General features: G+C 55.4%; 1 protein-coding gene across 28 annotated transcripts in view; it reads right to left on the bottom strand.

Annotated features, from left to right (window-relative positions):
• The window catches only part of DTNB (dystrobrevin beta), a 247,849-nt gene continuing 236,805 nt past the window's right edge, over positions 283 to 11,326 (bottom strand). For 3 of the 28 annotated variants that reach the window (XM_021087746.1, XM_021087751.1, XM_021087752.1), the window contains 4 exons: positions 10,474 to 10,633; positions 9,567 to 9,656; positions 6,414 to 6,467; positions 461 to 762 (listed from right to left, as the gene is read on the bottom strand). In XM_021087746.1, the coding sequence (XP_020943405.1) occupies positions 557 to 762; positions 6,414 to 6,467; positions 9,567 to 9,656; positions 10,474 to 10,633 (510 nt within the window). In that variant the 3' untranslated portion in view covers positions 461 to 556. Of the gene's footprint in view, positions 831 to 2,619; positions 2,654 to 6,413; positions 10,634 to 11,326 lie in introns of those variants that run through there. The other 25 variants (XM_021087750.1, XM_021087754.1, XM_021087757.1 and 22 more) reach the window with 18 other exon arrangements.

Here is an 11,326-nt window from a genome sequence, read left to right as displayed (position 1 = left end):
ATTGGGATTGATTACCAAGTGCGCCGGAGCCGAATGGACCCGAGAGGGGAGAGGCCGGGCAGCGCGCCCCCTGGCGGTCACGGGTCCGCGCGCCCCGCCGGCCCGCCGGGCTCTGCGGCCCAGGATCCCCTCTCCAGCCGCGGCGGGAGGAGGCCGTAGCAGGGGCTGCAGGGCAGAGCTCTCTCTGCTCCCGCTTCCCGCCTGGGCTGCTGAGCGGCGGCACCGACCGGGGCGGAAGCCTAAGCAGTGAGAGAGAAAGGAAGGAGGCTATTTTTAGCACTGTGGCCAGGGTGTGAACGTTTGTTGAACTGAGCAGGGCCTGAAGCTGTCTTTGCACGACAGAGGGAAGAAAACCTGTTGGCTTTTAAAGGTCAAAGGTCGGGAGAAAACTTGTGCCCTCACCCTGGGGGACAACGCGCATGCTGGCGAGATGCCAGCAAGAACTCCATCAGGTCACACACACAGGAGAGTCGTGCTGTTTCTTTTCTCTTTTCAATCTCCAGTAAATTCCCTGTTGCAGAGATGAGACCATGCCCGGAAGGGAGTGATGAAGATGCTAGTTCATGCAGGGCTGTGCCAGGAGGGGGGCGCGCCCCTCCCACTTCCCAGGGGCTCGGGCTCCCCTCTGCCTGGCGGGTGGTGACGTCTGGCAGCCCGCAGGCCTGGTCCAGGTGTGCCGTGGAAAGATGGACAGGAATTCGCCTCTGGGGGAGGACCTCGCCTTCCTTGTGTTGGTGCCAGCTCGCTCCACGTCCCCCGTGCCTGTGCAGGACAGACGCACTGTGACTCACAGGCACTGCTGAGGGTCTCCGAGCAAAGGCTGCTAACATCTGCCGGGAACAAGACAAACGTGCAACGTTGGTGCTGCTGGAATGCGCACCTTTCAACTTTCAACATGCAAAGGGCTGACAATACTCACACCCCCTTTTAGGGAAAGGGGGCTTCCTTTTTCTGGGGGTACCTCGAGTCTTTGGAGTGCTTGCTTAGGTCACAGGGTCAGGAAGCGTTTCCAGGGAAGAAAGAAGGGTGTTCACAGTGCAAGGTTTTGGAATGCGGGAGGCTCAGGGGAAGAACTGTGACTGAGAAGGGCGAAGAGGTCGGGGATGTGCCGCAAAGCGCTGCGTAGAGGGAGGGAAAGCCTGAGCCTCACGGCCTCAGAGGAGCAGAAGGCAAGGGTCCGTGAAACTGCCCCACCTGAGCGTTTATGCTTTTCATTCTCCGCTGCTGCAGAGTTTCTCATAACTCCTGAGGGGTCCGAGGACAGCACTAGGAGCAGAAGCTCCAGCTCCGATGCCAGTTCTGGCTCCAAGCTCCTGGGTAGTGGGCCTTAGCTTCCTTGTGTGCATGAAGTGGGGGCGGGCCTGATGGCTTCCTTGTCCCCCAGGACCTCTGTGCCCCGGGAAGAGGGGCTCTGGCAGGCTCCCCCAGCGCAAGTCAGCTACGGACTCGCTTGCTGGCAGAGGCAGCCAGGCCTGCTGTCAGGAAGGGCCTTGTCCGCATGCGCAGTGAGCTCAGGCAAAAGCCTGCCCTGGGGCCTCGGGGGCTCCGGGATTCCCAGGGCAGGGAGGGGATTCCTGCAGCTCGGGGCTGCCCATCCTTAGCCTGCACGATCCCGGAGTCAGTGGGGGCTCAGAGACAGCAGGCCCCAGAGAGCGAGCAGGACAGAACCCAGGGCCTGGTGCAGCCGGGGGGCGGGGGTGTCAGGAAAAGGCGGGAGGCTGCTCCAGGGGGAGACGCCTCAGAAGGGCCTGAGAAAGTTCCTTTTCTGGATCATGGGCTGCAGCCCTGGCTTTTCTGCCTGTAAGATCTGTAACCGAGGCCTAACTTTAAACACAGGAGATGGGGGAGGGAGGGAAGACTCTTATGGCCGCATCAAGGCATCTAGCCTGGAAAGAACTCCTCCTGAACGGACGCGCTGTCCCCTTATTCCCATCCATTCCCATCCTTCCGGGGCGCCTGTGCCAAAGCTGCACTGCCTTGGAACTGGGACCCGTTAAGAGTTAAGGTCCTCAGATGGAAAAACGCGAAAGATTAATTCCTAATGGCAATGGGCATTGGCCTGCGGGGAAATCTGTACTGTTATTAAAATTTTTTAGGAGGTGAAGAAACAGTGCAGCTTGGCCAGGCGTCATGGGAAATGGCTTGGTCAGCTTTATGAATCCTGTGTGACAGAAACACGTGGTGGGTTCCAACTCTGGGTGACAGAACCTCAGGGGTGTGCTTGCTGGCTGTGGTTTGGAACCCCAGAGAGAAATGACATGACAGTGGCGGTGGGAAATCAGGAGCAAGGAGGCAGAGCCGTCCTGGGAGGTGAGCTCTGGCGCCTGCTCCCAGGGCCTGTTCCAGCCAGCAGTGTCTGGTCTGCCGCCTGTATGCAGACACAGGGGACACGAGGGCCTGCCTGCGGCCCAGGCCCAGGGCAGTGCAAGACAGATCCGGCCGGGAAACTGGGGCAAGCAGGTACACCAGCAGGGCCGTACAAGAGAAGAGGTGCAGCGGGGCTCCTAGAGGAAACCCCAACTTGCATCTCATGTGCTGGGGTGGCTCTGGCTTAAGAAGCATGACCGAGGAAAGGCGGGTGGGGAAGGGGCTCTGGGGGCCGGCAGAGACACTACTCACCTCGCTTCCTCTCTGTCCCGGCTCCTCCGCTAACCTGTGTGCAACAGACACAAACAACACACCGAGGTCACAGCCGGGGTCTCCTCACCCCCCGCCTCTTCTCCTAGGGGTTCCCTGCCCTGGGGGCTCCTGGCCTGGCCTGGCCTCTCCCCTTTGTTCCTCATTGGTCCACTTTTCCCCGACCAGGTATGAAACAGGGGAGTCAGACTTCCTACAACCAGCAGCTGCAACTGACATAAAACAGCCTTGGAGACAAGTGGCTCTCAGGAAGAGGAAAAAAATAAGACTAACATGGAAAGGAATCCACCTTAAATCTAGGGAGCAGTTCTATTGGGGGCTCCGCCCATCGGGTTCTGCACACGAACAAGGTGAAAATGATTTAAACTTTGATAAGAGCACAATTTCCCTATCTGCTTGGGATACTAAATCATAGTCGGGCTCACCCTGGAATCCTGAACCACTGCCTGGACCCTCCAAAGCCTGCTCTCTTTTCACCAAGGACCGCTGCTGTCAGTCTACCAGACACGCACCAGCCTGAAGCGTGCCAAGCGGATTTACAGCTCCTGACACTGTGGTGGCAGGCTGTGGGGGAGGTGATTTTGAAGGACACAGGCATACAACATGAGGCTCTGGAGTAGCTGAGATGAATTTAGGGCTCTGGAGTAATCTGGGGGGGAAGGCAGGCTAGCCCATGTTTCATCTACGGAGTCTTGGTTATCCGTACCGACCACGCGAGGGAGCAGATGCAAAGCAGGAAGGGTGCCCAGTGGAGCAGAAGCATTGGTCAGGATGCAGCCGGACAGACAGCTGGGGAGGGCAGGGAGCAGCTCGAGGGAGAGGTGAATGTGGCTGCCAGGTCAGCTCGGTCATGAATTCTTCACAAGTGCCCACCTGGGAGTTCCCTGGTGGCTAGGCAGGTTAAGGATTCAGCATTGTCAGTGCTGTGGCTTGGGTCATGGCTGTGGCTTGGTTTGATCCTTGGCTTGGGGACTTCTCATGTGGCAGGCATGGCCAAAAAAAAAAAACAAAAAGTGCCCATTTAGCTCTCATGGTTTTCCCATTGAGCAGACTATGCCTGACGAGGTGCTGACCAAGTGGTGTTTGTATTATGTCAGTATGGTTTCAACTCCAAAGACGCAAATCTTCTCTCTCTTTGTGGTTGCTAGTTAGTGCTCTCTAATGCCTTGGTGACAGTAGTTAATGCTACCTCAGTCTATGATACAATCTGTTTTTTTTGGTCTTTTTGCCTTTTTAGGGCCGTACCTGGGGCACATGGAGGTTCCCAGGCTAGGGGTCTAATCGGAGCTACAGCTTCTGGCCTACACCACAGCCATAGCAACACGGGATCCGAGCCGTTTCTGCGACCTACACCACAGCTCACAGCAATGCCAGATCCTTAACCCACTGAGCGAGGTCAGGGATTGAACCGCAACCTCACAGTTCCTAGTTGGATTCGTTAACCACTGAGCTACAACGGGAACTCCCAACAGTACAATCTTAAGCCTAGATCACAGTGGGGAATCAGAAGGTCCATCCATGAAAACACTTGATTTTATAACTATACTCACATAACAGCTACATGTTAGCTTCAGGGACATATCCTAGGACCTATACAATGTTGAGAGTCATTTTTTAAAAACCCGTACCCATCTCTCACCCCACCTCTTAACACTCTTCCTCTTGGGATGATGCTTAAAAGCCACAGAAATAGAAATTCAAGCATTTGCACAGAAAGATTTCAGAGAGACATACAAAGCAAGAGGGACAGAAAGGGGAGATGGTGACAACACAGGTGCAAAGACAGACAGCCTCTGAGGCCAGCAGGCACCAGACAAGAGAAACCATACACAGTCCATGTGTGAGACACAGCCTACACCCAGCCTTGAACCAGGACTAGGGGCTGCAGTCGCCGTCAGGGCAGAGTCCTCGGTGTGCTTCGGGGGAGTGGGGGAGCCTGAGGAGAGGCCATGGGAAAAGCTATTGGGGAAGGGAGGGTATAGAGAAGAGGGGCCAAGGAAGCAGCTGTTATGTCTTCAGCCAAGAACATTCCACAGGAATGCCGGGGTCTGGCTGGACTGTGAGTGCGTGCATGCATGTGTTTGCAGCATGTGTTTACATCAGCGTAAATCTATCTCTGTGTCTCCTCTTCTCTTCATCTCTTGCATCACAACCCTCCTGCCTTCTTCCCGGTCCCCTGTCTGCATGAGGAAGTCAATCTTCTGTCCATTTCTCGGCAGCATTTCTGGATGTGTCAAACACTGCTGCCCTTTGCTGCTGCCCTTTTGACGGCCACGCCAGATACATCATTCTCATCAATTCATCACAGCTATTGTCCACTCTCTTCCAGGCCCTGCTCTGACTCACACGATGATTTCAGCACCTGGGGTGTGTTTTCCTTCTCCCCTGGCAACTCCAGCATCCTTGCTGACAGACTCCAAAGACCTCTCTCTCTCTCTTGTCCACGCTAGCCACTGTGGGCGCCCCCTCTCAGGCGCGCCCCCTTTCCCATCACAGCTTCCTTTCCTGTATCCACTTCTTTCCACCTTCCTAAGGCTTCTTTCAGGCCCCTTGGTCTCCCGGGCTGCTCAGACGAAGCATGGCCACTGGGCCTCGAGACACCTGGGCTGAGACCAGGTTCTGCCTCTGGCTACCTGGGCGAGGTCTTTAACCGTCCAGAGCCCTGTCACGGGGCGTGGGGGTCACACAGGACAGGTGTGTTAAGTGCAGAGCATCCTGGGGGGACCTGAGAGCTGGGCCAGCTGCCTCTCACACCGCAGCCCTCAGCCTCCTCCCCGACGCGGTGCTCTCCTGCACCGTGCCCCGTCTACGCCCTGACGGCTGGGAATCTACTGACAGCCACTAGTCAGGCACTGTTTTAGGGGACAAAACCTGAGCAAAGAAGACCAAAATCTCTGCCTTGTGGAGCTGCCATTTTGAAGGAATCCAGCAACAGACAGGTTAATGTGTCAAAGATATAATAGCTAACCTGCCAATGTGCACAGAGAAGTGTGTTATGGGTCCAGGGTGGTGTAGAAACACGAAGGTTCAGAGCATGAAGTTTGGAGGCAGAACGACCCAGTTCAAATCCAATCTTTCCCTCTTAATAGCTGCTCGATCTAAATTTCCCTGAGCCTATGTCCTCATCGGTAAAATGGGAAGAACACGGTATTACATATCTCACCGGGTTGTTGAGGCCTGAGTGAGATTATCCGTGGAAATCATTTAGCGCAGCTCTTTGAACATAACAAGTTATTAAGAAGGTTTTACACACACTAAAATGAGGAAGGCATTATGTCCTTTGCTAATACCTTTCTCTACTGCTTTGAAATCCTCCGAGAAGCCACAAAACCATTTGGCTATTTTGTCGACAGTAATCTTCTCCTTTTCAGAAACGCTTCTGCATTTATAATCATCCATATACTCAAAGTCTGAGGACTTACTTTTCCTGCCACTTCCTTTTATCTCCTACTTATTTTGCATATCTTAATTTTGCTTTCCTAGCTATACCATAAACGCCTTGAGGCAAGGGGTCATGTTTGGTGCTTCCTTCGTATCTGTGTCCTGTATCTGACGTCTTACGTGTCAGGAAATCAGGACGCTTCTGTTGACCCACTGACACGACCACCTTGACCATCTGTCGGGAAAAGTAGGGAGAAGGATCCATGGGGGTCTGAAAGCTCTGGGGAAGGGCGGCAGCAGGAGGGCAGGCAGAAACGAAGGGAGAGGGGGAGTTCGTTCAAGGGCCAGAGCTCTGGCTCCCACTCGGACTAGGGGTCCTGGCGAGCTGCCTTTACCTCTGTCTTTCCCATTCTGCATCTTCTCTTCTTCTTCCTCTGCACCTTCCTCTGCTGTGAAAACAAGTCCAAGGAGGCCAGTGACCCTTCAGCACAGGAGAAGCTCAGGAGGAGGGAGAAGGGAGTAACTTGGGAGGCCGGGACGAAACCCGAGCTGCAGGCTCCCGGCTGCAGGCCTCGGGGCTTAAATTGCCTGCTCTGCCTGCTGTGCGGTCTGGTGCCTCAGCATCACGTCCCCAGGAGCCCTGAGCCCAGAGCAGCCGTGCAGCCTGATGTCACCTGCCCGGCTGCTGGCTCTGTCACTGGCTTCCCTAAGGTGATGACACGCAGTAGGGATACAGCTAGTATCTTGCATTCAGGTTCAAGAAGACAACATAAACGTGCACGGCAAGGAGTCTCTAGATGCACACTGGCTCCCATTAAAAACCACCACCACCACACACTTAGAGGTCTTAGCTGACAACGAACTTCAAATGACTGAAGAGTGTCACACTGAAGTGGCTCTGTGGAAAAAAGCGAATGCCATCTAAGGCTGCTTTCCAGGGACCTGCCCAGGGTGGGGGCGGGGACAGACCCCACCCCCCAAGGTGGAGCCGTCGGCTGGAGCCCCAGGACCTCCCTTGAACCGGGGCCTGGAAACACTTGGCCACATCCCGGTGGGCACACGGGATGCTCGAGTGAAACCCACGTCACATGAAGACGGGCCAAAGGGACCAAACAGCTGCCTGAGCAGGAGGCCTGCGGGGGAGCCACGTGACATCCATCAGCTACCTGAAGGGCCAACCTGAAGAGGACGGGCCGAACTCACTCTGGGGATCTGGGGGGTGGAGTGAGGGTCACTTCGTCATGGCAAGTCAGAGTTCTGTCTCCAGGATTAGAAAGAACTTCCCAGGGATGGGAGCTGGTCATGAATGAGCTCACTGGAAATATTCAAACAGAGGACTTTTATACTGGGCAGCAAGCTGGATGAAATGACTTCGGAGGTCCTTTGCACATCTAAGAGCCCATTATTTGTGACAAAAATTCAAAAAAGATGAGGAGGGTGGGTAGAAACAGCATGTCCATGCTGTAGAGAATGCATGCACAGGCAGTGTGGGTGTCTCATCCCACCTCACAGCAGCCTCGACAGTGACAGGGACACTGGGCTGGTGTCAGGCAAGGCTCTTGCCCTCGCTCAGAACCTGGCCGCCTGGCACCTGAATGAAAGGAGTTCACATCTGTCTGACAGGGACACTGGCTGCGGCCCTAGTCCACGGCCGCCTATGGACTCTGGGGCTCGGGAAGCGGGGCATCCGAGAGGGGCCCTCGCGGGACGGCAGACCTGACACCTCATCCTGTGCTTCAGCGTCACGTTCAGACCTCAGCTCCAGGACCAGCTCTGCCCCTTCAAGCTGCACACCCTTAGGCCAAGCACCACCTTTCCACAGCAAGGGGAGGGGACAGCAGGATGCGTAAAACGGTCCTTTCTACCGGAGAGATGGCTGGGCACCCTCACACTCACTTTCTCCGAAGCTGTTTGGGCTCTACGTACTTCGCATTTAAGGATGTCTAGTTACTTCGCGAACCAGTGTGACAAGCTCATGAACCACTTATTTTGCACAAACCCTAATAGGTGGCCATGAGGCACGTGTGCTTCATTTCCGAGGCCTGAAATTCCCTAAGAAATTCCCTCCAAAAGTGGGATTTCTGGCGTCTGTGGGGAGCTATTTAAGGGAAGGGACTTTCTAATCACCTATGAGGTCATCTCAAAGGCGGTCACCTCTCGTGTGTGCCTCTGTGTGTGTGTGTGTGTGTGTGTGTGTGTGTGTGTGTGTGTGTGGAGGGGCAGTGCTTCTAAAGGGAACTGAGAAATGGTACTGGAGGGGAGATAGCATTATCATAACACTCCTTGCGGTCACCGCTCCTGTTTCTGTGTGTGTGTGTGTGTGTGTGTGTGTGTGTGTGTGTAGGGGCAGTGCTTCTAAAGGGAACTGAGAAATGGTACTGGAGCGGAGACAGTGTTATCATAACACTCCCTGCACAGGGGAACTGGCACCTTAACTGCCCTGGAAAACCAACCTAGGCCACACACTTACTCTCCTCCAAACCAAAACAGCAGATTTAAGAGTGAAGCTGTGGGTCAGACCTTGGCCTGGGCCCATGACAATACTAAAGGCACGTGATTCTCTTACAAAGGTCTGAGGAAACACCCAAAGCTGGCCTTCCTTAAGCGCATGGACGGATGATTACAACGTATGTGTCTGAATAAGGATATGTGTCTGCAAGGCCCACGGAAAAAACCCTGCTCTATGTCTTTATTTAATAATCTTGGTGAGCCAGTTCAAGGTATTTAAAAGCTCCGCATTAGGTGAAAAGCAACAAAAGCGGGCCATCGGTATGAGCGACCCACAGCACTTAGGAAGGGAGCCTGTTTATTTAAAATATGACACGGAAATCAGACCGCTGTAAAAAACATTAGTAAAATATCTGGCAGCTATGAAATTGATGGAATCATGGGGATTCTTAAAGATACGATGATATGGGAATGGCCTTCTCTTCTAGCCTTTTCTCTCCTTCCTGGGTTTTATGGATGGGGAAATTTGCCACAAGGTAAGGGTCTCTGGAAAATCACCGAAACAGCTCAGTGATAGAGAGAGAGTCATAGATAAGACTGAACACCAGGAATGAAGGAAGCAAGGGACTCAGGTCATGAACTTGGAGTGAAATCAGAGCCTCGCCATGGACAAAAGGAGAGAATAGGGTTTCAAAACCAAATCAAATAGGAGAGAGCAGAAAGGCAGCCGGGAGAAAGTCCAGAAGCTTTTGTGGCTGATTCGGTTCCAGTCATCCAGGAGAGCGCCCGAGGGAGCCAGCCGAGCAGGCCTAAGGAAAGAGCAGCTGTGGAGGAAGCACAGACGGAAGACAGGTTAAGCGAGGCCGGGCCTAACTGCGCCCAGACGGCGCTGCTTTGGAGGCTGAGATGTGTTTGCTCCGCAAGGCGCGCTCTTAGGAGAGACCCACGTGTGTGATCAGCTCTGGGTGACCCCGGGTGGGAGCCAGGTTCTCGGGGAGAAGACCTCCAGCGCTCCTGGAAGGCAAGAGGACCGTGGGCCGGGGCAGTGAGGAGGGCACGGAGGGGGCGGCGGGAGGCCGGGCGGGAGCTCTGGGCGTCACCTGAGTGGAGCTCCTTCACCAGGGATGACATGGTGTTGGTGATGGAGTCGGCAGCCACCAGCAGGTCATTGCGGAGGTTTCTCCTCGTACCTGGGGGGAGTCAGAGCAGATGGCAGTGCCAGGTGGTGGGTGGGGGAGCGAGCTGAGGGCCGGGCCTTGGGACACGGAATGCGTAAGGGGAGGTGGGCGGAGCAGCTCAGCGGGCCCCCGGGCACGGCAGGTGCACAGGCACCCAGGCCCATGGCCCTCCTCGCTCTCCTCCGCCGAAGAGCAGGGCCCTGCCAGCTCCGCGCATCTCAGCCACAGTCAAAAGAGGTGGATTCCAGAACAAACCCTGGGGCAGGACTTCCTCCCCAGAACCACCTCCCTGCTCTCGTCTCCACCCCAACAAGGCCTCCTGAGCGGCCTCGTCTTCCCCCAGCTACAGACACGGCTGGCTGTTGGCTCCGCGGACCAGAAGCCTTGAGCAAGGGCCTGTCTGCAGTTCCACTCTTCCACCTCCTGCTTGCTCGAAACCTTCCAGGCCGAGCACGTGACTTTGGGAATTCCTCCATCCAGTTCCTCCAGGCGAGGCAAAAAAGACAAGGCATTTCCCACAACTTGGCAAAAAGAGCACAGAAGCCCAGGCAGCCTGTACTTCACACACTCTCTCTCTCTCTCTCTCTCTCTCTCTCACACACACACACACACACACACACACACACACACACACAGCCTGCAGCCCTCCCGACGGGCGCCGCCCATGCGATGAGAAAGGGCCAGCGCCTGACTTATTTTTTACCATAGTGAAAATGCAGTCACTGAGAGCTAAGCACACAAAAGGAAAGAGACGGGAAGCCCTCAGTAGGAATCCTGTCCATGATTCCAACCCCTCCAGCTCTCCAGCACACTCTGCCCCCGAGCTCACCTTGGGCGAAGGCCTCCTGCATGTCCCCGCCGACGCCGCTCAGGGGGTCCTGCGGGCAGTGGGTGGGGGTGGAGCCAGCGGAGGCGGAGCGCACAGGCATCGGCAGCGGGCGGCCACCTCCATGCGTGGGCGATGTGTGCGGCGATGCCGTGGCCTGAGCCTGGGAGAATCAGAGATAAAACGTGTCATCTCAGGCACTTTACCTCCTTGAGGAAGGGGGAGCTCAGTCCTTTTTCTCAGGCAACCTGAGCCAGCCCTGGCCTTCAGTTCAGCGGTGAAAGCGCAGAACCATCACCAATTGGAAGGAAGGGTCAGGCTGCCTCCAGGACCGGAGGGAGGAAGAAAAGGAAAACAAAAGCAGAAACGAAGGGGAGAGAACAAAGAGGAGATGGGGCCTTCCTGGTGCACAGACGAGCGACTAGCTGGGCGAGGATCTGGGAAGGGCTGCGCATCACACCGCTGGGAAATTGTACACAAACATCTTTCATTTTTGTTTGCAAACACATCCATGTGCCTTATCTCATTTGATCCTCATGAGAACCTGTGAGTAGAAAGGGCACATGTTTTTGCCTCCACTTTACAGAAGGAAAATAAGGATTTTGAGAGTATGGGCTCTGTGTCGGGCGGCACAGCGCATGCGTGGGAGATGCCGGCACAAGCCCTTCTCCTCCGGGGGCGATGGCTCGCGCTCTGCACCTCTGCAGCTGCCAGGCCGCAGGGAACCCGCGTCCGAGTTGGCGTGGCAGGCACCTAGCTGCGGGCTGTTCCAGGAGCCGGGTCATCTGGCCCGTTCCACTGCCCTTGTCAAGCACACACAGGGAGGTCTTTTGTGGCCACCCCGTAGGTGAGAATG

This window comes from Sus scrofa, chromosome 3 (genome assembly GCF_000003025.6).
Source record: "Sus scrofa isolate TJ Tabasco breed Duroc chromosome 3, Sscrofa11.1, whole genome shotgun sequence".
NCBI lineage: Eukaryota > Metazoa > Chordata > Mammalia > Artiodactyla > Suidae > Sus > Sus scrofa.
The sequence above is the reverse complement of the archived record's forward strand: the minus strand, read 5'-3'. Positions and strand labels throughout refer to the sequence as shown.